The sequence below is a fragment of the Alligator sinensis genome, unplaced genomic scaffold (genome assembly GCF_000455745.1).
Source record: "Alligator sinensis unplaced genomic scaffold, ASM45574v1 scaffold601_1, whole genome shotgun sequence".
In the NCBI taxonomy this organism is placed as follows: Eukaryota; Metazoa; Chordata; order Crocodylia; family Alligatoridae; genus Alligator; species Alligator sinensis.
The window spans coordinates 3,889,715-3,917,499 of record NW_005841905.1 but is presented as its reverse complement, the minus strand read 5'-3'; the positions used below and the strand labels follow the sequence as shown (position 1 = coordinate 3,917,499).

The following is a 27,785-nucleotide window of genomic DNA, read 5'->3' as shown; positions in this document are numbered from 1 at the left end:
AAGAGATGGCAGGCAGAGAAGATAGATGGGTCCTGTGAAGAGCCAGAATTTTGCGGGGAAGATGAACTGTGAAAAGCTGGGCAATGAGACTTTATAAGAAGCTGGATGAGGGTGAAGCACTGAGATTAGATAAAGAACCTGGTGAGGGAGAGTGGGTGCAAAAGGTTATGATAATAACAAGGGGGGCCTAGAGGCTGTAGTGTAATGGGGGGTGAGTGAGAGGGGCACCTGCCTGGATGTAGGAAGGCTACTGGAATTACCCCCCTACCTGTCACAAGTCTGCATTTCAGCAGCAAGAGCTTCCTTGCAGTTTACTTATACCTGGAACTCTAAAACAGTTCCTGGCAGTGGTGATTGCTGCTGCTGCTTTAAGAGCAATAGCTGAAGGTGGCAGAACACATGAAAGCATCTATTCAGCTCTCCCTCAGGGTTTGCTCATGGTCCCAAGTCTGTTCCTTATGCCTCTGCCTGGAGGTTGGGACAGATGAGAAGAAGACTGGAGACGGAGCTAAAGGGTGAAAATGGCTGAATAGGGGGAACAGGGAAGTAAGATTGGAACATTAAGATTTGCTGGGTAAAAAGAATGGCAATTTGAGGAAGACGGGGAAAGGAGACAAGTTTGGGGCAGGATCATGTAGGAAGGGAATGGACATCGGAGTCTGTGCCACTGGAACTCAATTGCCTCTAGATCCTGGAAAATTCTGGGAGATATCTGAGTTTTACCACTCATAGAAACCCTCAGCCAGAGTGTCATTCCTTCTAGTGGTGGTCCTCAGAGAAGATGACAACCTCCTAATTGCTGTTATTAACGCTGTTAGCATAAATGTCAAGAGATCTAAACAGCAGATCTTGAGGGGCAACCCTATGGATTACTCAGGTGTTACCAGTGATGGAATTTCAAGGGATTTAGTTGTCTTTAAAAAAGAAAGAAAGAAACAGGTGGGGAGGGGGATTGCATGCATGCTCACACATACACTATGGTAAACGTCAAGCTGTAAAAGTAAAATGTGTTTAGTGTGTGCATCATTTTCATAGGGTTTTTTCTCATTTTTATATTTTTGCGAGCCATACTTTCAGCAACAGTTTGTAACTTCACAGCTACTCCTGCACCCCCCCTGCCCTGTAGTGGGGGTGACAGTACACCAAAGTTATAACATCAAAAAGTTTCCAGGATGGCAATGAAAATGTGACTTAGATGATAAGTGCCTATAGTCATACTCTGATCTTCCAATAAACTGGATCTATAAAGTAGAAAACCCCCCAAATATTTGATTTAAATGTTGTTAGTTGGCAAAAATATACTCTGATCTTTTCATAATTCTAGTGAAGGGGTGCTCAAATCCCAGCCTGCAGGCAACATCTGGCCCCTAGCACCATGTCATCTGGTTCATGGGGAAGCTCTGCAGGCTGTGGCCCTGCATGGTAGATATGACGTACTGTTTGCTGTTGCTTGTAGTAGATATTAGCATTTTATTAAAAAACAAACGTTAGTCCATACAATGATTAGTTTTGCTCATAGTCAATGGGTGCATCTATATGTGCGCTTTACTGCGGAGTTGACTAATTAGTTCCACAGTAAAACATCATCGTCCACATGGGTGCAGTAAATTAACTAACTTGGCTGTAATGTAGTATTGTCAGGACAGTGCTATCTTATGGTGGAGTAATTAATCGTGATCAAACACTCATGTGGATGGAGACCTTCAGGTGCAAATTGCTCCTGGTCAGCTCAGCCAGCTGGAGAGCCAGACTCATAGCTCCTGCCAGCCCCTCTGCAGCCGGAAGCCTGGGGCTGCTCCTCCCTGGCTCCACTTGCTACAGTCCCAGGCACATGTGTAGATGCTGTGCCCAGGAGCAGTTAACTCCAGTGTCAACTTAATAGCACGTGTAGATGCACCCAGTGTTAACCAATACTCTTCAAAATATACTTGTTGCAGCTTATTTCTTTGTCTCTTGCTTTCTCTACTCTAACTTCATTTTCCTTCTCTCCTTTAAAAAAAAAAAAAAGTTCTGGAAAATCTGTCCCATGGACCATCTTTTGACCCGCCTTGAAGTTGATTCACGTCCAGTATCACGACGGATAGTAAATCTCCTGTTCAACTCTTTCTTGCCTGTTAATCAACCTGAGGAGGTGTGGTGTGAACGTTGTGTTACGCTAATTCAGATGAATTCAGCAGCAGCCAGAAAATTCTACCAGTATGCTTATGAGTACACAGCCCCCACCAACATAGGTAAAGTATTGCATACTATAATAATTCTTGGCAATCTTCATTAAGTATAGCCTAATTCAGTGGTCTCCAACCTTTTTAAGTAGGAGATCACTTTTGGAATTTAAAAGCAACCCAAGATCTATTGCCAGCCCTCCCCCCACCAGCAGGTAAGTCTGTGGGGAGGGAAGGGGGGCAGATCGAGGCAGAGGGAGAAAAAATTATTTGGGGGCGCACCCCCGCAGCAGGTAAGTCCGCTGTGGGGGGAAAGGGCCATGGGGGGGCAGGGCAGATCAAGGGCCCAACCCTAGCCCCACTCCCTCCCTCACTGCTGGAGCCTCGATTTGCTCCTACCCCAACTGCAGTGAGGGAAGGAGTGGGGCTGGAGCAGGGCAGGTAGGAGGGAGTGGGGCTTCAGCAGTGGGGCTGGAACAGGGGCAGGAGGGAGCCACGAGTGGCTAGTCCAGGGGGTGCAGGGAGAGGTGGGTGTACACCCTGGGAGGGCACGGGGACTGCATGCCCCCAGATCAGCATAGGGTGGGTTGCGGCTGGGGCTGGACTTTTCCTGAGGGTGGGGCTGACCCACACTATTCTGGGGCCAGGTGGTGGCAGCACTGGGAGCAGGGCTGCAGCCATCTGAAAATTCACTGTAGCCCCCTCAACCCCCACTCCCAGTGTCATCGTCCACTCTGAGTGCAGCGCAGCCCAGCCTCCACCAGGAACAGCCCAGTGCAGCTTCCCAGCCTTCAGTGGCAGCCGCCCTGCCTCGTGCAGATCCTGGGCACATGGTCCCCATGCCCTCGGTGGGGGAGTGGGGAAGGGACAGTGGAAGGCTGTGCTGGGCTGTTCCTGGTGCGGGGGCGGTGGGGGGCTGGTCCATGCTGTGCTCGGGGCAGGTGGCAGCAGCTTTGACAGCGAGGGTTGGCGGGGCTTCAGCGAATTTTTGGGTGGCTGCAGCCTGCCTCTCTCCCCTTGCCCCCTGGAGCCCTGCTCCCAGCCCCGCTGCTACCCAGCCTGAGCACAACATGGGCCAACCCCCATGCTGGGAAGAGCCCAGCTCTCAGCTGCAGCCCACCCCACATGCAGATCTGGGGGCGTGCCTCCCCCTCCCTGTGTCCCCCAGATGAGCCACTTGTGGCTCTGTCCTGCCCTGCCCCAGCTGCCCCTGCTCCAACCCCATTCCCTCTGTCACCACTGCTGCAGCCGCCCACACTGCCCCACGTTTGGGTGGGACACATGTCCCACCCCCCCATCTGTGTGCAGTGGAGGCGGCTGCTGCTGCGGGCTGGGCTTTGTGCCCTGAGCCCCACTGCAGCTGGCCTGGGAGCGGCCAGATGCCGTGTGCATCTTACTCTTGGGCTGACCCGTGCCTACACGTGGCCAGCTGCAGTGGAGCTTGAGGCACAGCGGCAGCTGCTTCCGTCCCGCACAGAGATGCCGGGGGGCATGTGCTCCCAGGGCCTCCGCTGGGCTGTACCCAGTGTAAGGTAGCCTGCCATCCCTGAATGACCCCCTGGGCTCCAATCCTCCCATCACCCAGCCTAGCTGTACCGCACTTCCCTCCCTTTCTGTGGGAGCCTCGATCTGGCTCCTGTACCTGCCCTTCCCCCAGACTGACCTGCTGGGCTGAGGGGGTGGGGGGCGCACGTGCATGCGTGCACACACCCAGTCCCCGCAGCCCAGGATCAACTAAGAGGCTCCCCAGTCAACCAGTTGGGGACCACTGGCCTAATTTTTATCATAGTTTTTAGCAGTAGTAGATTGCTGTTGGATCATTGGTTTTAGCTCGTGATTAGCAGAGAGCTTCCAAGTTTCAAACTTTAGAAGTTCCTGGCACCAGTAAATAGCATTCCTACACCAAGTATAAAACTGCATTGAACCCTAGTGATAGTAGTCAGCTCTATGTGCTTTAATAGTGCTGGAGATCCCAAAGCTCATTGGGATGCTGTTCTCAGCTGTTGTAGTGCACATGTCAACATGACTGCTTTATCTTCTACTGAAGGGAAGACAGAGGTTGGAAAGGTTGACTTGTGTATCCAAGTACCCTGTTCTGTAAAATAAAGGATTTAATGATATTCAGTACATTAGTGTGAAAGGTGCTATATAGGTCAAAATAGCTTGATTATCCTGGACTAATAGGATATTGACATTGCCCATTTGCTAGCTCTACAAAATTCTTTTCAGAAAAATTCTTCCAAATTTCCTCCAGTGAAAATAGTTTTGGTTCTGAAGTGTTGGTAAGATGCATTACAGGGCATTACATCTTTTAGCAAATAATATTATTGAATTCATCCCACCACATGAAAAAACAAAGCTATTTTTCTAGGAGTCTATCATTCCAGAAATAAACAAGGAAACAATGCAAAGGAACTCCAGGCTCAGGACTTGGTTTTCCAAGAAGCAGTCCCTATACATATCCTCAAGAGAGTAGTAAATGTTTGGTTGCTGAGGGTGTGTCTGCGCAGAAAATGAAGGTGTGATTGTGATGTCTTAAACTACCTGAACTTGTAACAGAGGCTTGCACTTTGGTTGTTGGATTCAAGCCTCTTCAACTATTAGCATGTGCTACATTCACTAGTTCACTTTTTCTGTGTAGATATACTATCTGACACCTCGGATCTGAAAAGGGGCTCCTGAGTCAATGAGATGATCACATTTTTTCATAAATGATGCTATCCTTGACACACATCCACAGGATTTTGAGCATAGTCCATTAAATTAACAGCCATTTCAGAAAAAATCAGTTACCTTCACTGATCCTTACAAAAGTTTTTAGGTATTTTCTAACTACTGTATTTACTGTAATCTAAGATGACTTTGAATTTAAGATGACATTCCAGTAATTAGATTCTAGACAAGAAAATGATAACAGATTTATAATTTTCCATGTCTAGAATCTACTTATTGAGGAGTTGTCTTAAATTTGTCCCCCTGCTGCTGTGGTGAGGGAGCAGGTGGGGATGGAAGCAAAAGCAGGAGGAAGTAGGGGCCAGGGCAGGCAGGGGCAGTGGGGGGGAAGCAGAGGCAAGGGGAAAGCATGTGCAGGGTGCAGACATCCTGCCTATCATCCCTTGTCCCCCTGGTGACTGCCACTCCACCATTTACCCAGCTTGGCTGCTTCCCCTGCTGATAGGGGCACAGGTGGAGCCCCACAGTCACTCCTGCCCCATGCTGCAGAAAGCAGCTATGGCTGGGAGCTCAGCTCTGCACCAAGTAGATCTCTCCTGCCCTGTCCTGCTCCCTTCCATTTCCCCCTTTTTGTGTGGAGACGGGAAGGGGGAGGGGAGAGGAGCAGGGCAAGGAAGGAGAAATCCATGTGGTGCAGAGCTGGGCTCCCAGCCACAACTGCTTCCTGCAGCATAGGGCAGGATGAAGACCCCAGCAACATGCAGACTCCTCCTCCTTTGCCTGGTTCCCTGCCAGCGGGGTCAGGGAAGTGGGGAGGGAATCTGGTCAGGGAGCAGAGCTGCTGTTGCCTGGCCCAGCTAGGCTCCCTACAGAACTGTTTCTTCCAGCTATGATACTCAGTTCTAAGATTAGGCTTTGTTTTCCCATGATGAATAGGTGGGATGGGAGCGGACACCTCATCTTAGAATCGAGTAAATACAGTATTGGGAAGTAGAGGCTGATGGTTACTCATGTGTCTCCGCCCCCCCCCCCCCCCCCCTTTTTTTTTCCCTTCCATAACTAAATACAGTAAATGTACTTTTAATAGAATTGTCTAGATAACTCTGTCTGGGTCATATCTCTACCTCCCCAGAACAGTTTCATCATTACATATAATAATCATTGCCTGGACAAATGCTTGAAATGTCTAAATTACTCTTTTTCTTTGCTTTGTTTTTAATTTAGCCAAATTGATGCTCACTATTCGGCGTTGCTTAAATGCCTGCATCCAAAGGTCAAAAGAGAATCAAAGTGATGATGACAAAGATGAAGAAAGTGAAAAGGAGAACATAAGTGTAAGAAGTCTCAACAAAACTTCCATTTTCTGCTAATCTCTAATAACTTTCTGTGCATACTGAATAAGTTCATTGTTTACTTAACTCCTAATGCAATCCTGGGCCCAGTGTGTTTGCTGTTGTGTATATTGTAACAAATGTTGTTTATTTGCAGAGTACTTAAGTGCACATAAACTGCTGAAGTGCATAGCATCTTTCAGCCCCAACATCTTCTTGCAACTTAGTTGTACTCTGGTTAACTGTATGCTAACCATAATTGTCCATTTTGTAACTAATTATGTACCATTTAACTAAATGAGGAATGGTGAAGGCAGAAGCAGCTCTTAGAATCCTTGAAAATGAAGGATCCTAATCAGTTTTGGGTCGGTTAATACCACAGCACTAATGTCAGGGTGTACTTCAAGGAGCTTTGTTAATAAGGCTGCGATATTAGCAATGTAGGAATTAACTAACCCCTCATTTTCAAGGCTTATAAGTGTCACTGTTGTGGTGGGTAATAGAAACTTTAAACATGAATAGCTGCTAATCAGTTTTGCAACAATAAGGACATAGCACTGTAAGCTCAGCTGGTTTAAGTACACAGCTCTGTCAATGTTGTGGTGATTAGTATCCCCCAAATGGACTAGTTTCCCTCATTTTTGTGGCCATATTCTTAGCGTATATGATATTATGGTATTCAAAAGGTAACATGAAGGAGAATGGTAATGTTAGAAGGGAACATATGGGCTTCTCTGGAGATAGGGATGCAGAAGGATGCGGCTGTCAGGATGCTGCAGGATCAGAAGGAGTGGTAGGTTTGTCAAGAAGCAGCGCAAGCTAGGAGGCATCCAAGCTATACTTAAAATGGCTGCTTGTTTCATACCAGTGGCTATATTAAGTGTGCTATACAGGATTTTGCAATAAAATGTACTCAAATGAGTCTAGCATAATGGATGGATTTGTGTACAGATTAAATCTGAGCTGTAAAATTTACGTTTCCCTACTGTGGCAATGGGTTTTTTGTGAAATGAAGAATGTAGATGAGATTTTTCAGTGTTTTTAACTTGATTTTAATCTGCATTCATATTAGAGAGTATTAATTATTTTAATCTCAAAATGTTTGTGTTACAGGTGCTGAATAATGTGTTGTCAGTAAACGATGCAACTTCCATGGCAAGTTTACTTGAGATTAGTGTAATTCTCTGGAGAAGTATACACAAAGCACTTAATCAAAATGAAGAAGCCAAAGTCTACACAATCAGAAAGTTTGCTTCTGTACTACCAGAGTATTTTAAAGTATTTAAGGTAAAGATTAGTACTCTAGATTAAGAATTGAAGTATATTTAGATTTTGGCCCCATAAGTTTCTAGGAACCTGCATTTTTTATTTTAAATTATTTTTACTGTAGTGGTTTGCATGCATGTTCATTGTCTGTCTTTCTGAAGTTAAATGTTCTTGTGTGGTGTTTTGATGATACCATAAACAAGTAGCTGCAGGATTTGGGAATTTCCTTTTTAAAAAAAAGAGAGAGAGAGCGAGCAGTCTCCAATTCCAGGTTTTAGCAGAAGAAGCTGTATGATGTTCAGTATTGATGCAGTCATATGAAACTACTTGTTCTCTTTGGATTATTGTCATTGGACTCCACTTTTGGAGAGTGAATATGTTCTTGGCACTGAAGTAAGGAACTCTTTGGAAAGCAGTGGCTGTCGATGTTCTCTATGAGAACAAAATATTCCATGTGAGGAATACATTTAAGGAGTAACCTGCCTTTTTCTTGTAGTTGTCATTCTATCTTATCTTTGGCTTCCGCAGGCGACAATTTAAACCCTGACTCGTCTTCCACTTTCTTAATATATTTTTTCTTAATTTGCCTTGTTTGCATTCTTGTGATGTATTTGTTTATTATTAGATTTGATGTGTGGCTTCTGTGTGCCTTCCCTGTACCCCTTTTGGTATGGATTTTGCTTAGACTAGGGGTTCCCAACCTTTTTAGATCAAGGACTGGCAAACCGTGGACTGGAAGTGACTGCGACTAGCAAACTGAGGACCGGCAAACTGAATATAAAAAAAGTGTTGGCTGCCGCTCCGCGGTATGCTGGTCACTTGTGGACTTCCAGTCCGGCAGCCAACTTGCCATGGCCTGGCACTGGGCCATGGCCCAGGGGTTGGGAACCTCTGGCTTAGAGGATGCACTAAACCAGGGCTGTCCAGCTGGCAGCCCCTGAAGGATTAACCTGCAGCCCCTAGGCTACTGGTCTGGGTGTCTTTCCCCTGCCTCCCTACCTTCTGCTAGTGCTGCTTCTGGAATCTCCGGGCTCCTTCTCCCTCCTCCAGCTTCCACTTCCTGCCATGGAGCAAAGGGAATCTGCACCTAGGAGACTCCAGGGACTCCAAGGTGCTGGTGTGGCATGGCATGAAAGGGGTGGGGAGGGGGCAGCATGCAGTGTAGCAAGCAGTCCACGTCCACTCAGGAATTGGACAGCCTTTCACGAAACAATACCTGATGCTGATTAGTGTAGAGAGCCAACTTAAATGAGCTACCTTAGCTACTGGAAACAGTCTGCCCGTGGCAGCATAATGTTTAATACAGGTTAATTTCCTGCACTATGTTTGAGCTATGCAGCAGTCTACAGAAAGTATATATCTGGGGAGCCTTCAAGAATTATGAAAACCATCTTAAAACTTTCAAAGTGGAAGTTCCATATTTTTAATCAGACGTGGCTTTAGGTCCAACGTGGACAAGCTTTTCATCTTTGGCAATTTTTGACCCAGATTTTGATGTGCTTTCTGGTATTGAGAAAGCTGCATGCGTGTGAAAGCAACTCTGATCAGAAGCTTAGTTTAAAGAAGACAAGTGAAAGAATAGAAGGTTCTTTTGCCTTCTGATTCTGATGTATTTATTACTTTTTACAGTGACCTTTGAAACCTTTTAGTTGTTATAAATATGGAACTAAATCCATACATAACTTTTTTATATTGTATTCATGGAAATAGATCCAGGGGACATAGTTTATCTTCAGACACTGTCTTATCCGTTTAGATTTCTATACAAACGAGTACAGCTAGCATGTCCTAGCCTGATTTCAATAAATTCCATCGTGTTTAAAGCAGTCTCAAGGGCATATATGTATGTATAAATGTGTGAAGATAGTAGCATTGAGGCCTTCTAATTAGGCCCCATTGTGATAAGTGCTACAAAACACATTAAAACTTGGGTACTGCAGGCTTCTATTTGAAGTTTAGTCCATATGTTTAAGCAGTATTATTGTAGGCTTTGTGCTCATGTCTCATACCCAATTTCAGAAAATGATCTTGCTTTCTTTTAAATAGCTCTCAGATCCACCTCTTTGAGAGGCTGGTAGTTTAAGTAAGGTGAGAACAGAGAAGGAAAAACAATTACTTACCTAATGTAAGTACCTTAACGGTGTGGTGCCACAGCTACCATTCATTCTTTTTTTAGCATTTGTTTAAATGGAAAGAAATAGAAGGAGTCACGGTCATGGCTGCTTGTATTAATTTACAGTGAAAATTTGGTTGTGCTTGGGACCATGTCTTACACTCTTGTTGCCTTTGCTGTAACTGATGAATAGTCAGATGGGTTCAGTAGATTTATAATTTAATATGTGTGTGTATTTTTTTAATCCTAGGATGATCGTTGTGTGATTCCATTAATTATCCTGGCATCTTTCATGCCGGCTTCTGCTATTCCAACATTCAGGTACAATTTTTTTTTAATATTAGAACTGTGGGGCGAAGTCTCTACTAGTAAATGTCATTTTATTATTTGTATTATTTAATATTAATACAACAGTAAATAAGATACCAGTCCAGGCAAATTAATCAACTAAGTCAGTTAGATAAAGTAGTAAAGCCTATAGGTATAAATATAGTCCTTTGAGCCAGTTGTGATGAAAATAAATAAATATACCAAAAAGGTCTACAAGCTCTGATGTTGCAGGAGTTTAGGTTGTAGCCGTGTTGGTCTAAGGACATAGGCAGACAAGGTTCCTTGGGTGAATTTGATATCTTTTATTAGACCAACCCAAATGGTTGGAGAGTAGTTATTAAGCAAGCTTTCGGGTTCAAAAACCCTTCGTCAGGCTCAGGAAGCTGCAGCAGTTGGTGTGTGCTCTTCCTGGACTTTTCATTCCATCCAGGAAGAGCATACACCAACTGCTGCAGCTTCCTGAGCCCGACGAAGGGTTTTTGAACCCGAAAGCTTGCTTAACTATTCTCCAACCATTTGGGTTGGTCTAATAAAAGATATCAAATTCACCCAAGGAACCTTGTCTGCCTACAAGCTCTGATGTTACTAATAAAGTAAAAGACAGTTGTCAAACTCTTTATTAGTTCATTCTATTTCTGAGTTGTTGCTATTTTAATTGATAACACCCAGTATCTATGAAATTGTTTTTAGCTGTGGTGTGATCTCTAAATTGAGGAATCTTCAGAAAGGAGCTGATGAAAACAAATATTCCACCCTTATTGACTGTTTGTGTCGGTGGGGACAAGCTGGACATGTTGTGGAACTAATCTGTGATTGGATATCTGATGAGCTAACTCCTAAAAAGGTGTGTAAAAACTCCTGCACTCTAATTATGTATCCTATTGTATTAAAAGATACTTGCTTAAATGGTATATTGGTAATTCAAAAGATTATATGTTATTGGGGCACTCTTTTTTATATCTCTTTCCTTAATGTTTTTTTCTCTTCTCTTCACATAGAACGTTACAGCATCAGGAAGGCGAGTTCGTATCCAAGTAACACAAGAGTCCAAGCCAGAATTAGCACTTGATTATGTTGAATACTTACTGACACATTCCATGAATCGCGATTGCCTACTCTCTATCCCCAAAAAGAAACTCAGCCAGCTTTTGAAAGCACTGGCTGCTTCACAAGTAATGTTACATTTCTCATAATATTACATGTAAAACAAAGCTTGTTATTTGGACCAGTTATAATTATTCTCATTTAAAAGTTGTATACCTCTGAGCTTTGTGCTTAGTTAGCAGTTTAGCTGACAAAAAGAATAAATCATAGGGTTACAAGATTTAGGTCAAAATAGTAAAAAATATCCAAGGCTTTTAGGTGTCTCATATTTGGTAGTCCAACTTAATCTGATTTGCAGAAGGTTGATTCAGACCATTTTGTTAAAACTGAGCTCCTTTAAAGTATGAACTTGGTCACTGAAAACTTAAAGCAATTGAAAGCATCCCAGTCACTTTCTGAAATCCTTGATCTCATAGAAAATCTCTTATTTCAATTTTTTGCCAAAAGCAAAGTATAGAAAGAATTTTCTGTAAGTAAACCATGGTTTTAAAAGTAAATATTATATTTCTTGGCTCAATATTGCAGGAGGTTCTTGGCTCAATTCTGAAAGCAACTGATACAAACTCTCAGAGCACTAATCAAGCAATTTCCCTAAGAGCCTTTACTCTCTACTGCAGATTAAGTATTCATCTTCAGCACAAGGTACATTTACTTATTTTTAGCAAAAGTTCTAGATTTTACTAATGAGATAAAAAAGTGATTGGCAAACTGTTTATTGATTTGGTTTTTTATTCAGTTTTCCTCAGATGGAGAAGTTTACCTGTCACTTTTGAAGGAGACTGCTGCTTGGATAGAAAGTCAAGTTCTACCTTCTATCCTCATGGATGAACAGGAGGCAGATATTTCAACACACATTGAAGTTTCTCAGCTAATCATCCAGGTAAGAGGTCTCAGACTCCTAACATGCAGTAATATGCCATTTTTTAATGTTTTATTCAGAGGAGTTCGACAATTTTAGGGACAGTAATTGCAAACCACTAATCAGAATGTCACGGCAGTATTTAAATATTTGGAGTCCAGCTGTTTCACCTCACCTGTTTTTTCCTGTAAATAAGTGGATTATTGAAATTGGTGAAAATCTTACCAGTGAACGATATTTAGTATCTATCTATGGAGATGTTTTGGAACATTAACGTTTCTTGCTGCTATCAAATATTAAAAGAAAACTGCTCCTCATGCTAATTTATCTACACAGTGATTTGGAGAAGTAGGGAAATACTCTATTTTGTTGATAGTAAACAGTTGTATTGAGAAAGTAGATGGTATGGTCTAGAAATGAAAACCAGGCTCTCATTTCCATCAGCTTCCACAAGATTTAGGATATTTTCCAAATATAAACGGAAGCTTAAAGTGGTTTTCATCTTGTTCTAAAGATGATGCTATAGAGGTATTTAATATTAAAACATGTCATGTTGCCTATGGGACAAGTCTGTATGTACATTTTAAGAACATGATCCCTAGGAAAATGCCTCATAGGCTAGTGCCTCATAGGTCGGTCTTTTTGGTAGGCATGCTCTACCTTAGCTCTACACCCTCCCTGGCTTCCACTCCAATTCTCTTCCCCTGCTTGATCATCAGCTTTTGTGTCTTCCACCTATCTGCCATTGTGTTGCCAGCCCCTGTACCAGTCTGCTGCATGCCACATACGGAGGGTGCCTATACCACTTGTGGCACACGTGTCACAGGTTGACCACCTTGATCTAATGCAGCGGTGTTCAATGCACGTCCTGCAAGGTGGGTCCAGCATGCAGAGTCAAGTTATCCAGCCCATGGAGTTCTCTATGGGTCCAGAAACTTGGCAGCGTGGGAGTGGTGAGCCCCGTGGCAGTTAACGTTGCTGCTGCTCCCTCGTTGCAAAATATTTTTGACCTATGGGAAGTCCCACAGTCTGGATGACATGGTGCTGCATGCTGGATCAGGCTGATGTGTTGGGTCAGTGTATGGTTGGACCCAGATCAGGTCTGTGGACTGGCTGTACCCTACTCATTGAGCCCATGTGCCAGAAAGGTTGAACACCACTGGTCTGATGCATTTGTCTTCATGGCAGTTTTGTCTGGATGGGGAAGTACTATTATCCCCATGTCACAGACAGAAAACTGAGGCTTCCCGGGCTCATACAAGAAGTCTGAGGCACAGCACAGAATATAACTACTCCCCAAGTCCCAGGTTAGTATCCAAACCCTGGTACAGTTCTTTTCCTCAGTCTCTATTTTACTACCCATAAATTGGGATAAAAAGTTTTCACAAAGGGATATCCACATGCTTAATGCAGAATTGAGATAGCCACGTAATATCTAGTACTATTTGAGAGCATCAAGTTGAGAGATTTAAATCTCAAAACCAGGAAATAGAATATGTTACGGTATATGTCAAAACAGTCTAAGCTCTGTCCTCATCCTCAGAGTTTGCAATAGCTATTGTATTCAGTCCAGCGGCATTCTCTGCATTATGTGTAGCTGTATTGAATAATTTGGGCAAAATCAGTTTGAGGCAAAACTGATTCTAAACAAAAACTGGATCTGAGTCCTGCCCATGTACATGTAATCTAAGTTATGTGGAGTCCGTGTACCTTGAGGAATCCATCTCAGAACCTCATTTCAACCCTAAATTCTCTAAATTGTGTCAACAGCAATGTATAGGAGGAAAACTGCCTCATAGATAATCAGTAGTGAAATGGGATACAAATTATTTTTTTCAGAGCCTTGAGCATCACTAACCTTAGCATTCTGGAAAGGCAGAATGCACTCTAAAGGGCAAATGTGACTATGTTATGAAGTTTACCAGTTAACTTTCTAGTTTTTTGTGCACAAAGAAAAATATTATCTTTAAGAGTTTGTGGTTATTTGGGTAGTTGAAGTTATGATATAGATTTAGCCTTGGAGCCAAACTAATCATAATACCCGACTTTCACACACAACTTTTTTATTAGTAGCTCTTACAGCACTTTATATCACAATCCTCATTTTGCACATGGGGAAACATGCACAGACATGGAGTAACACCAGGAGGCCTCAGTTCTATTCTTGGCCTCTCCCACTGGCCTTCTGGACCCAGTCCAGTGCTCTCTTCACTAAGTCGCATTGTGGTTGTTTGTGACTCCCAAGTTTTCCGTTTGCTTTTATATACTTCATTGCAGGAGATTGGGAGAAACAGTTGGGCTGTGAAATGTTTGTTGTGTGTGAATGATAGAAGCATAGTAAAAGAAATCAGAGACCTAGTCTTTTTGTCATGAGGTTCTGGCCATTTTAGGTTCATTGAGAAGACCGGTCTGTCTCTCTTCCTCTCACTTCTGTTTCCCTACTAGTTCTTACAATCTTGGCACCTCCAGTGTTTGAAACTTACTGTCTGTATACCAACTAGTAGAATCCTAGTATTGCTAGCATGTAAAATGTTACTCCTTGCTGTCTGGTACCAGGCTTCCTCAGTTGTGCCTCTGACCCATCCTGTCTAATCCCCTCTTGCCCTGTTCCAGTCAACCACTCTAAAACTGTCTTGGATTGCAAATTGAATATATATTGCACCAGTGAATGTACACTGCACTTGCACAAGGCTTGCTAAAAGTCAGTATGATTAAATAGTTGGATTTAGAACAGTTTGCTTTAAATACAGTTTTGGAGGAGAGGAGGCACTGTAGCTCTTCTAAACGATGAGATACTGTATAATATTACCTGATTTTTTTTCAATGATAAGATGATAGAAGAATAGCTATATTTTAATATATATATGACTGTTTGCAAATTGAGACCTGAAGGAAACTAAAAATCTATGCAATGCATAGATTTTGTTTTGCTATAAATCTTAGCCTCTAGCTTCTGTTCTAGCAATGTATATTTAATAAATGTTACATTGTTCATGTGTGGTCTCTTGCACCAAAGCTATTACTATGCTGTTAGAGTTCATATTATAACATTAGTTGTGTTTTTCTTTGTATTTGCTTCAGCTAAAATATAAAATACAGACGTTTAAAACAGGATTAGTAACTTGATTTGGTGTCTATTATTTTTAGCTGTTATTAAAATATTGGTTTTAAACATAAGAGCAGAAATGTTGATAATATTTTTTGACTTTCTTGTCTAGACATATCTGACAGTGTGTAAAGACGTTGTCATGGTTGGGCTCGGAGATTCAGAGTTCCAGGCACGTCTTTTAGACTTTACGCTTTCAGTTATCCAAACAGGTATGCTCTAAGAAAAAATCGTGAACTGATTTCTTTTCCTCTACAGCCTGTAAAAGTTTGGGGAGCCAGGGTTGTTTCATCTCTAATACTCTTTGCTTCTCCCAGAACTACCTGTCTGTTTGAAAGAAGAAAGATTTCTGTGACAAACATCACCTCTGCCTTTTGTGCTTTGCATCCTGTTTTCCCTGAATATCCTTAGTTGTGGGCTGCTTCTGATCTTCGGAGCATCTGCTGGCAGCAGTAATATGAATGAATAGCAATAATGATATGATTTGTGGCAGCTTTTCTGCTATTTACAGGTTTCTGAATAGCAGTGGGGATTTTGATCAGGGTCTTGTTTACTCTGCTGCTGCCACTTCACTAACCCAGAAGCAACAGTAGTGACTGGAATCTGTTTGCAGGCTCCAAGAGACAGCACTGCTCTGTCCAGCATTCTGTTTGCATTTGGAGTGTTTTCACCCCAATAAGGATGAAATTAAAGCTTAATTTCTGCAGAAACATAGTCTGGGCCATCTGAGCAATAGGGAAACTGGATCTGTAATGCTTTTGTTTTACTACCTCCCTTTTATGCAAGACATGCAAATACACTGAAGTCTGCTATTTAATGATGAGTTATCCCCATGACTGTGGTGGTGTGTTAGTGCATTGAACCCCTGCCGGTTGCCGATATATTTGTTTACAAAACATTTTAGCTAATTCATCACATTTAAAAATGTTTATGCATTTATTGCAATGGAATTTGCTTCTGATAATTAGTAGACTTATGTCCTCTAAAGCATCCCTCAAGCCAGATAGTTACAGTTTTTTAGCCTTTCTTGCCTCAACAAGGCACAGACAATTGATTGTTCCATTTTAAAGGATTATCTTTTATTTTGGTGATAAGTCTAATGCAGAAATGTATGTTTCATTCCCTCATAGTCATGCGATTTGTGTATAGCAAGTGCTCTGAATTTTTGTAGTAAATAAGTATGCATTAAGTAGTAGTCTGTAATGTGCTTGAAACATATGTTCTATATATTTCTCCCCTTATAAATGTCACAAAATTGTTACAGTGTCCTGATATAGCAAAACACATTTTAAGAAACAGTTGAAAGTGGGTAACTACTAATAATTAGTCACTTATGGGTAATCAGTTGCTATTACAGTCACCTTAGGAATTAGGAAAGTAGGGTGGGAAGGGACCTCACAAGGTTCCCTAGTACAAGCCACTGCTCAAGGGCAGAGCTTGAGCAGAGGGTAAAACTCAGGACCTTGGAATGATGAATTAACTAGCTTTTACAGTCAATATTATTTGGCTCTGTTGGAAATACAGCAGTTTTGCTTGGTATTTTTAAAAAGATTGAAATTAAAGCTGATTAAAGGTTTCCACTGAAACTTAGTAAGCTAATTGTTTCCTGATGTGTCAACAGTGCAAGATTTTGCTTGCGCTCTGAATTAAGCTGAAGGAAACATGACATTCTTTTCTCTAGGGTTTGATTCTTTCCTTTGGTATATTTTGAATTAGTTAATGCAACTTTTATAGCAAGATTCCCTCCATCTGTTATAACATCACTTTAAATTATTTCTCAAAGCAAAAGTTCCTCTGAAACATCTCTTTTATCCCACTACAGTTGTTTTTTCATTTTATTAATTCAGCTTTGTTTCTTTGTGAAAACAAAGCACTACTATGTAGAAGAGAAAGATTCAAAGTGCTTACATTTGTAAGCAACCAAATATTCTCACCTGGCTGTGTAATTTTAGCTGTTTCTTTAGAGGATTTTTGTAGAGCCACTTTGACACTATATAGAGAAGTTAAAGATGATGTTTGACATTTAAAAATGACTTATTTTTAGAACCTGAAGCTATTTTTCTAAAAAGGCTGATTCAGTAATGAAAGTGGTGATTGAATCAGGTGGGAATCTAAGTATACATGCTCAGAAGCTAAATATAAAACTACCTATGCTAATTACAGCCATTCATACAGTGAGATTGAATTTCATTTTAAGCCATTAATTTAAAATATCGATGAAAACCTGTGTTTTCTTATCAAGCCATTAGTTTAAAATAGCCATGAAAAACTATTTTCATATCTTATGTGGTATTTGTCTGTTTCCAGAGAGAGGCTACTTTTCTATTCCAAGTTTGCTGTGTGTTCTGAAGGAAATTACTGAAGCTTCCTTGGCTCAAAACATTGATACTAATGAAGAGGTGGCAGCACTTCTGCATGCTGTTCAGACTGTGTTTCAGAAAGCTCTGGAATGTGTGGCACGCAGGCTCAAAAAGCAGAGGGAAGAAGGGCTTCAGGTATTTGTTTTTCTGTTATACTTGGAACCATACAGGTGTAAAGTTAACTACAAGCACTGGCATCACCATTTAATCAGATGTATGTTGGTGTGAAACTTGGATATGATGGGTTTAGTGTGTCAGTAGATTTTTTTGTTATACTGTCTTTTTCATAATTGATTTGATGCATCTGATCCTCTAAGCCAGTGGTTCTCAGCAGGCCACCCCTCTACAACTTCTTAGTGGCATCCTTGGTTGAGAACCACTGTTCTGCTCAACTTATTACATCAGTGGTTCTCAATTGGGTGCCAGTACTGTTAGACCCTGACTCCATGTGGCGCCCAACGACTAGGGAGACGACGATCCAATTGCTCAGAGAGCAAACACCAGCACACATTGCTAGCAACAGCTTTATTCAAAATGGAGACAGCTTTGGACTAGCTCCAACAAACCGGGAAGCCGCCACAAACCTTAGTTCCTTCCACATTTATACACCTTGGTTCATGCTCATCAACATTTACTCCACCTTTTTCCCTCCTTTGTTCCACCCATATTCCCCCCCATCTCAAGCTCCGCCTCTGTTTACTGTTTGTTTTATTAGCATGGAATTACCTATGCATTTTACTCATTTGTGTTCCTTTTTGCTACGAGCGCATGCCTAAGACTTTGACCTCCACTTCCTTTGATCACTTGCCGTTTCTTGCTGACTCCTTCACCTCCAATGTCTTATTTCTGCTTTATCTCCTGACGATAGCTGGTGGGCTACATCCTGTTCTCCTTACACAATGAGCTATATATCTTACAACACTACGACATTGCTAGGAAAATGCTTGCCTAAGCGTCTTGCAGTGTTACTTTTAATATATCATTCTGTCTTGTGGCCTTTCTGGGCCACAGGCTATAGCCTTGTATTCAGCTGCAAATTCAGTGTTCCCCAAGATCTAAATACTGTCACCCCAACAACTGCCTCCAGGTAAAAGTGTCCCACATGCCTGGTGCACAGCCAGCTTGGGAAGGGCTGTGATTTGTGTGCACACTCCTGCCTCATTAGGGTTCTTTGATAATCCTAAAGCAGGCAGGACAGGTGCCTTGTATTGTAGCCCTTCCCAGTCCAACCCAGAAACACAGGCACATGGTGCAGATGCACTCAGTAGTATTTTGCCCACTGTAAGTCCAGCTCAGAATCAGCAGTGGTGAAATGTAAATGAGGATTTATATGTAAATTGGGATTTATGTTAGTGAGGAGCACAAAACTGAATGGAGCACTTTTATATGTGCTCCCTTCAGCTGCAGGTTCTCTCTCCCCAACCCTCCTGGCAGCTGAAATTTAAGCCTAAGAAATAATCAAAAGGTTTTAGCCTACCCTACAGTCTCTAGTTAAATGTGCTTTAATGGATTCTTCCCCATATATGTAAAGTGGACTACGTTGGTGTTGCTAGATTCTGAGGTAAAAGTTAGGCAAGTTAAGAAATCTTTTTTTTGTGATATAGCTTTTTTGCCAGATGGGTGCCAGACTAATGCTGAATATTCAAGGAAGGAAGGAAATGAGCCAAACCGATTGACAAAAGGATGAGACTGAGTGTTGGAAGATAGGAAATGGCCAAGTGAGAGGCTCTCTCCTGCTTGCTGAGAGAAGTCTCTTTTGCCCTAAAGACAGTATTGAACAATACTAATAGGTACTGGTCTACTAAACTCAAAGAGGCAGCCAGCCAATTTTATGGGCAGATCTCAGGGCCAGCCACAATTTTTGAGGGCTGTGAGCAGTAGCATCTCCTCTGCCCCTGCCTCGCCCTCCCAACTCTGGGAGTGAGAGGCACTGGCAGGCCCTGGGGGGGCGGGGGGTGGTGTTTCTACTTAAACTGTTTACTGGGTTGGGACTGGCTGTCAATGTTTACAGATGGGTCCTGGTACAAAAAGAGGTTGAGAATCACTGCCTTAAAGGCTGTCCTTCAAAGAGAGGGGTGGCAAATTGACCTGCGAACTGCTTGCAGTCTGCCCTGTTTGTTGCCCCTGCTTACTCACTCCCTGGTCGCTTGGGGGAGAGCCCCCTTTTATACCCTGCTGGGCCTGGACTGGCTCTACCCCCTTGTTAGAGCTTTTGTCAGACAGGCAGCAATCACTCAGGTAGCAGCACTCCCAGCTGCTCAGAGTACACACCCAAAACACATGGCCTGCCAAACAAACTTTTTGCAAGCTAGCACATAGGAAAGCCTGGCTCACTTAACCTTCCTGAAGCAGGATCTGGTGCCTGGCTCCTTTTCCTCTTCCTCTTCCTCCTCTTGCCCCCAGCGAATTGCTTGCAACCTTCCCTGTTTGCTGCTCCTGTTCACTCTCTCTTACAAGTCTTTCATCTGTTGTATCTGTCCATCCATCTTTATTTCAGATAGTAACTTGAAGTTTTCAAACACTGTACCACATATCTGACCCCACCACATGGTTTTAAGAGACTCTTGTTTTCCCAGAAAAGAGGCCTTCCTGGATTATTGGCAGCGGTCAGACAAGGCTCTCTGTGGTGGTGCTAGGATAAGAGATTCTGTGCAAGGAAAGCATTAATCCTGTCCAATCAAGATTTCTTCTAGCTCTTGTAGGATTTGACCTTTGCCTTTAGTGGCCTTGTGCTTTTCAGTTCTTATGAATTTGCTTCTATGTTTAGATTCCCAAAAAGGTTACTGTTGGTACTCTTTCTTATTTTGAGTTATTAAATTGCATGAAGACAACTAAAATATATTAAACATTTTCCTAAAATTAGTTTTCTAGGTAAGCAGTTGCTCTGTTTGCTATAGATATGTTAGATGACAGCAGATGGGAGGGTGTACACATTTTTTGATGCATCTTACATTATAGAGTTCACAGAGTAGGGGAGAATGTTTGAGAACCCTGACTGAAAACTGTTAACTGCATTAAAATAATTGCAGATTGGAAATATCTGATCTCTATTTTTATTTGTTTTAGTTAATTCATTCTATTCAAGTGCCTCTTGGGGAATTTGTACACACAGTTCAGTGCTGGCATTCAGCTTGTCCAGCAGTTCACCATGGTGTACTCTCCACTCTCCTAGCTGCAACAGTAGTTGAAATAAGTCATATGCTACGAAAGGTAATGAGTATGAATGCAATTGTATTTTTCATCTGTTTTTATTATGTGCTTAACCATAAAAAAAGTGAAGACCTTTCCAAGATGGCCTGTTGTGGTCAAGCTTGAATTTTTTCAGTCTTGTCCTCAAAGAGGAAAGTTTGGCAGGGATAAAATTAATCTTTTTGTAGGCTTAATAGAAAGCTTTGTTAATTCTCCTGATTATGCAAAATAAAAAAAGAGTCACTTTCTTCTATTTATATCAAAATGAATTTCATTCTGTCTTGAGCAAAGAGAGATTTCTATATTTTTGTTCATCATTTAACAGTATCCTGATCCCTTACTAAGCATCTAGACAGTATGGTCATTAAAAATAGCATGCATAATCTTGAGTGCTTTTATCTTAAACACTGGGTTAAGACAATGGAAGGTCTGATCATAATATGCAGCCTTCATACCAGAAGCCAGATTTGGATCTTTTTAATTATGGGAACTACAAATCCCATATTTGGTTTAGAATTAAATAATGAGATGCATTTTTCACTAGGCCTGTGCGAAGCAGCAAGTATTCACTTCTGATTCAGATTCAGCCGATTCGGAGGGACATTGATTCGATTTGGAGATTCAAATCACTGTCCCAATTCGATTCAGCTGAATCAGATCCAAAGATACAGCACTGCTTTGGAGATTCGGCTATAGATTAAATGAGCAGCAGTCGTCACCATGCTGGAGACAGCTGCTTCCAGCTGGTAAGTCTGTTGCGGTGGGCAGAGGGGGGAGGGAAGGGCTGTGGGGGAGGGAGGGGCTGGGGCCAGGGCGCCGGGATATAGGCGCAGCAGCTCTGGAAGCAGGGGCTATGCCCTGCTGCTGCTTGCCCCCTGCCTCTCAGAGTGAGCCACACCTGCTTCACACCCCCTGCCCCGGCTGGGCAAGAGGACATAGCCACCACTGGCACGCCCGCATTCCACACACTCCCTGCCCCCCTCCCTGTGTCCCATGCCAACCCCGCCCCCAGCTGGGCAGCTTGTCCCAGCCCCAATCCCTCCTTCCTCCATGCCCCTTCCCTCCCCCCGCTGCCCACCACAACAGACTTACCAGCTAGAGGCAGCTGTGTCCAGCATGGTGAGGGCTGCTACCTGTTTAGTCTATGGCTAAACCTCCAAAGCGGCGCTGAATCTTTTCCGATTCGATTCGGACCTTTTAATTGGCCTCCCAGTTCAATTTGGATTCAGAGATTTGGCTGCCAAATTGAGCCGAACCTACTCCATATCGAATCGGCTACCGAAGCTTCGCACAGTCCTATTTTTCACATTTTTAATGAAGTAATTTAAGGACCTAGGGACTGTTACATTGGAGCTAACTCATGATCCATCCATCTCAGACAGGAGCTGGAATTATTTCTTTCCATTGAAAAGGTGTTCTACTAATAACAGTATCAAAATAACAAGATGGTTCTTTGAGTGACTGTCAATATGTATTCTAATAGGCACCGGCAATGTATACATCTCAGACTAGCTGCTTTGAGGCAAATTGGCCACTAGAGAAGAATCATTTGTCTCACTGACCTGAAGATCAACTAAGAGAAGCCTTCCTTGGTACAGACACAAAGATTAGAGGTCCTTGCAGATAGGAGTCAAGTTTCAACCTCTTAGAAACCTATTCAGCCATGCAGTGCTGTGAGAGCTTGCCCAGGACTGTCATGTGGTTTTCTGCATATATGGTGTACAACATGCCAGACTGTTTTTGTTGTATGCAGAAGTTGCATACAACAGATACTAGATAGACTGGGAGAGTGCAGGTCCCATCTGAAACCAGTTATCTATTAAATTAGTTGAAAGATCCAGATTAGATATGGAAAGAAGAACTTTTCTAACAGTGTCTTTTTTGCACGTGCGTCTTTTAAGGTGGGAGAACATCTGAACCATCATCAGCCCCATGATTTATGAACCCACAAGGAAACTTGACTATGTCTAAATGTGTTAGAACTCAGTGATTTACTAATTCGATATAGAACTTCTGCCAGTGACTCAAGGTTTCCAGAGTACAAATAAGGACATGGTTGTAGCCATGTTCTATATCAGCATTTCCCAAACTTTTGATACCTGGAGCATATTTCACTCTTATTCCCAAAAAGGTGGTGGAGGGGGTGATATTTTTTCAAAATTATATTACACATTCTTTTCCCCTGTTAGAGACATCATACCAATGCTGAGGTGTACTGTTAAAAATAACACCAAATATGTCTTTGTCTAAGCAACAGATTAGTCTGTATACCAGTGGTTCTGAACGTTTTTAGCTTCAGGACCTTTCCCACTCCACAACTTTTCCAAATTTTGCAGCACCCCAGCTGAAAATCACAGATTAGATTTAAATGAAGAAAAGATATGGCAGGGGTTTTCTAAAAAAGTTAAGAATCGCTACCTAGTTGGTGCCACTTAAGGGTGGCTGGGCAGGACTTCACCCTGCTCTGCCCTGCTCTTTCCACTGCCTGTCCCCTCCTAACCCATGTTCTGTTTCTCAGGACAGTAGCATCACCCCACTTCTGAGGCTGCTTCTGCAGGATCTTACATACAAGCAGCTGACCCCATGGCTTCTCCTGCTAGTCCCTGGAGTGTTAGGAGTGGAGGGAATGATGAGCTGGGCTTCAGAGTGACTCCGTCTGTGCATACGTTTGCTTGCAGCAGGGTGTGCCACTAGGAGCGTTGGCTAGGGGCAGGAAAGGATAGGAGAAGGTAGCAGCAGTGGCAGTCCCCAGAGGAGCAGCTCCAGTCTGCACTGGAGTAACTGGAGGAGGAGAGCATTTTTCTCCTCGCACAGGGGATCTTGCACCACACTTCTGTCACTCTCATGGCACACTAGTATGCTGCAGCACACCCTCTAGGAATCACTGTTCAGTATAAACAAATGGGGGAAGCTCAGTAAGGTTCACTTATGCCTTCACCACATCACCAATACCAGACAGCTTAATTGGTTTTGTTAATTGATGAGTTTACCTAATAGTAGACTCTATGTGAGGGCTGCAAAATGTAGCAAACCATGTAAGCAGGCAGTTTTTAATGAACCACAATCAAGAATTCTGTTTTCTGAACCCCTTTTGTGAATGGGGTTAATCATCCATAGGTTTGTTTGCACAATACTACTAAGCGTTTTTGTTTTAACCTACCAAGTTAGCAGCTAATTTAAAAAAAAAGGTTTGTGTTGTTTAAAATATGTCACCAGTAGGAGGATATGCAATGAACTAGGAAAACACTGTATTTGAGGTTATAAAAACTTGTACTTATATTTGGGGACATAGTGGGAATTATTTTATTTAGCATGTTTTATGTGGGCGGGCTCATACCCTTATAAGTACTAATTAACAGTTTAGTTAAATGTCAACTTTATTTTAGATCAGCTGCATATGACAAATCATTTCCTTTCAATTTGCAGTGTATTTGCTTAAGTTAGCTGAACTTTGCTTTGCTTATTGTGATGCTACTCATTTAGATTTCACATCTGTCTGGTATTTTCCTTAAAAGTACAAGAAAAATGCATACGTTTCTTTTAATAATAGTAAGACAATATTCAGTTAATATATTTACTCCAAATTCTTATTTGTCTGGATATTTTCTTTTTGAATGGTTTTCTTTTCAGACTTCAAATGAAGAAGAATTTACTTCACCAGGGACCGTTTCGGATCTTCCTCCTCTTTCAAACAGTTTAATGGCAATAATAATAAAGTCAACAAATATTGTCAGGTAAATATTCTTTTTTCCATTACTTTCTGCAAAGTTATTGGTGTGAAATTAGCAGTGTTGCCAATGGAACTGTGATTCCGAGGTCCCCAGCTTGTGGTACAGTTAAGATGCGATTAACCTGTTAATCATGCTTTAAACAGTAACCCAGCTGCACGTTCAATTAAATTTATGGTATGGTAAATGAGCCACAAAGTTTTTCCATATATAATGTGTAACATCATTGTGGGTCATTTGTATAACATCTTAAATTGAATGTATGGCAAGTTGGGGTTAATCCATGACAGATCACAGCGCTCAGCTTCATGTTGACTTCCAGTGCACAGCAGCTCTAGGGTGCAGGACACAGTTGTCCCCTACCCACTTGGGTTGGGAGCAGAACCGGTTCCCCACCCAGTCACCAGAAGCAGCTGGGAGTGCTTCATGAGTCTGAAACACTCCTTGATTTCTTTGATCATGGGCTCACTGTATCCCAGATTTTTAAAAGCTGCATGTACAACTGAGCTGCACACAGGTTTCTGGCATCCCTATTGCACAGAGTCCCCTGGGATCAAGGAGACTGATCCCAGAGTACTAGCATTCCAGGAGCCCTAAAATCTGCATGCACAGCTCAGCTGCATAGGTGGTTTTCAGGCATCCTGGGACCCCGGTCTCTCTCTACTGGAGATGCACTGGAAAAAACCATGTGTACAGCCCAGCTGCACATGTGGCTTTTAAAGGTCCCAGCATCTGAGAGAGACTCTCCAATACTAGGGTCCCCATCTGCTGAGACTTGTAAAAACCACTGTGTAGTTCAGCTGGTGCATGGGGCCCTAGGACGGGAAACTAGCAGCCCAATCTGAAGGCCTCTGTGCACTGTGCTGGGTAATAAAAAAACAAACCATAAAACCCCCCCACACCAAAAACCCTGCACCGTTAATTAATGTCTCCAGCAAGGGAAGACCTTCAGCTCCCCCTGCTGGGAGTTTTTGATACCCCTTGCCCAGCAGCCTGGCTAGAGCTGCTGAGCATGGGGATTTCAACAGTCAGCAGATTGTCCATGCATCAGGGACTGCGCTGGGGTTGGTTCCAAACCCTGGCTCAGTCTCTGGCCCCAGCCAACCATCAGCTGATTGTCAGGCACCCAACTTTCAATTTGCTGGTGCACAATCCTGGGCTCCTCATGCACATATGACATGGCAGGAGGTGTGACCTCATCATGCCTCTAAATGAATGTCAGCCAGCAGCCTTAGATTCAGTTTGAGCAATTACACAATAATTAAATCACATACTAAATTCACATGTAATATGCCATAAACTGTATGCATTGTTTGCATTAGTTTATTTTCCTTTGCGTATTATGCTTGTATAAGGAGTCCCAAGTGCCATTTTAATCCCATTCCCTGGCCTGATCTGCTGCTCTGCTTTCTGCTCGCTGCCCTATCTGCCACTGTGTTGCCTGTCCCATTCCCCCCTCCCCTTGCATCCCCTGATCTGCCCTGTACCACACACAGAGACTGCCTGTACCATTTGTGGCATATATGCCCCAGGTTGGTCATCCCTGATTTTAAGGTATTTTAGCATATCCTAAAAACAGCTCGATTTTCACTTTGCAGTTTTCCTGAACTTTTTCTGTAGGACTTAAAATACATAAAGAAGCATACAGTTTAAGAACATAGTAGGCATTATGAGTCTGCACCAAAATAGTCACAGTTGATTTTTTACTCTTATTCTTATTTTTATCATTCATAACATAACTTTTCTTTTTTGAGTGCCTGTCCACATGCTTGCCAGTTTTGGCATATTTATAATCTATGTGTCCATACGTTTTTTTAAACAGTTTCTTTGGGCCATGTTAGTTCCCTGTTAGGTCGCTAGTGACTGTTTATTTACTTTATATGCTGCCCTGAACCCAACAAGGTTCAGGGTGGCTTATAGTAAGAGAAACAGAACACTTATAAAACAGGAGAATGACCACATGTAAGACAGAGACCTCCCCTAAACAATATCTAAGCCTAGCTTTGTTTGCCAAGTGACAGGCCAAATAGGAAGGCTTTACGGTGCTTTCAGAAGATGTCTAGGCTAGGGCTCTGGTGGGCCTCAAGAGGCAGGGAGTACCAAAGCTGAGGAGTGACTGCTGAAAATGACCTCCCACATGTTTTCACCAAGCAGAATTGGTGTCCTGCTGGTATTTGCAAGGAGGTTGCCCTCAGTTTGCTTTAGGGATCATAATGGGGCATAAGAAAGAAGGCAGTCCCTTTCGGTATGTAGGGCCAATGCTGTTTAGGGCCTTACAGGTTAAAACCAGCACTTTGAATGGCTCCTGGAAAGCTACTTGGAGCCAGTGAAGACTCCAAGGGAGCACTGGAACAGGCTCTGGTCTTCAGAAGGTGCAGCTTCCAGACAGTTGTCAAGGGCAGCCCTACATAGAACACATTGCAGTAATCTAGCTTTGAGATTACAAAAACATGGATGATGATGGCCAGATCTCTCAGAAAGGGTCACAGCCTTCTCACCAGATGTTGAGTATCCAGGTGCAGTAGTGTATTCAAGAGCACTCCAGTGCTCTGAACTGGAGTGACAAGGGGAGACTGAACCCCATTAATGAAAGGTATCCTAATCTCTCCAAAAGTCAAGTGTTTTACCCACTCATCTTCTCTGTCTTGCTTCGATTCAGTTTCAGTTGGTTCACCTGTATCAGCCTGGCAATGGGAAAGGACAGGAACTGTGGGGCATGGGACAGAGGAGAAAGAGGGACAGGTGGGTGTTATCAGCATACTGATGGCATCTCACTCCAAAACTCTTTACAGTCTCATCCAGTGGCCTCATGCACATTGAACAGGAGGGGCAACAAGATGAAGCCCTGAGAGATCCCTACTAGGAAAGTCACAAAGGGGTGATAAGTGTTCACTACCCTCTGGGACCTCACTGCTAGGAAAGAGCAGAACCAATTTAAAGCAGTCCTGTGGATACTCACCAGGTCATATAAATGCTGTTTTGGCATGTTGTGGTCAGCTGTATCAAAGACCACTGTAAGATTGAGTAAAATCAGAAAGGCACAATTTCCCCAGTCAACCTTCAGGGTAAGATGGTTGGCCAAGGCTACAAGCACAGGCTGCACTGTATTCAGAACAAAAGCCCCATTGATAAGTGTCCACGAAACCAATGGCATCCAGAGGCTGCAGCTGTCAGGCAACCACCCCTTCAGTGATCTTCCCCAAAATGGAGAAGTTGGAGATGGGGTAATAACTGGCTGGAGAGTCAATATCAAATAAGTAGGGGCTGGGACAATCACAGACTTAAGAACGTCAGGCACCTTACCCTCCCCAGCAATGACACCAGTCTCCTCCAGCTGGCTTTTAGAAGCCAAGATTGTCATGGGTCTCGTTCACAACTGGTTGCCCTCATTTCCACACCCTGTGCATCAGTGAGTGATAGCAGTTTAAAACAATCCATACACACAGGACACAACTTGTGTGGGCCCTCTCCCGATCCCACCTGGGTCGCCATGTGCGAGTTCTCTCCTGATCCCATCCTCGTCGCCATGTGCGAGCTGGGGGCAAGCCGGGCCCGTCTTTGCAC

General features: G+C 42.9%; 1 protein-coding gene across 4 annotated transcripts in view; it reads left to right on the top strand.

The window, feature by feature from the left end:
* Positions 1–27,785, top strand: part of NCAPG2 (non-SMC condensin II complex subunit G2) — a 78,716-nt gene that overhangs the window by 38,829 nt on the left and 12,102 nt on the right. For all 4 annotated transcript variants that reach the window (XM_006018551.3, XM_006018548.3, XM_006018550.3 and 1 more), the window contains 12 exons: positions 2,009–2,231; positions 6,060–6,169; positions 7,280–7,453; positions 9,796–9,866; positions 10,566–10,719; positions 10,874–11,047; positions 11,505–11,621; positions 11,716–11,859; positions 15,057–15,156; positions 17,252–17,439; positions 20,371–20,514; positions 24,124–24,227. In XM_006018551.3, the coding sequence (XP_006018613.1) occupies positions 2,009–2,231; positions 6,060–6,169; positions 7,280–7,453; positions 9,796–9,866; positions 10,566–10,719; positions 10,874–11,047; positions 11,505–11,621; positions 11,716–11,859; positions 15,057–15,156; positions 17,252–17,439; positions 20,371–20,514; positions 24,124–24,227 (1,703 nt within the window). The remainder of the gene's footprint in view (positions 1–2,008; positions 2,232–6,059; positions 6,170–7,279; positions 7,454–9,795; positions 9,867–10,565; positions 10,720–10,873; positions 11,048–11,504; positions 11,622–11,715; positions 11,860–15,056; positions 15,157–17,251; positions 17,440–20,370; positions 20,515–24,123; positions 24,228–27,785) is intronic.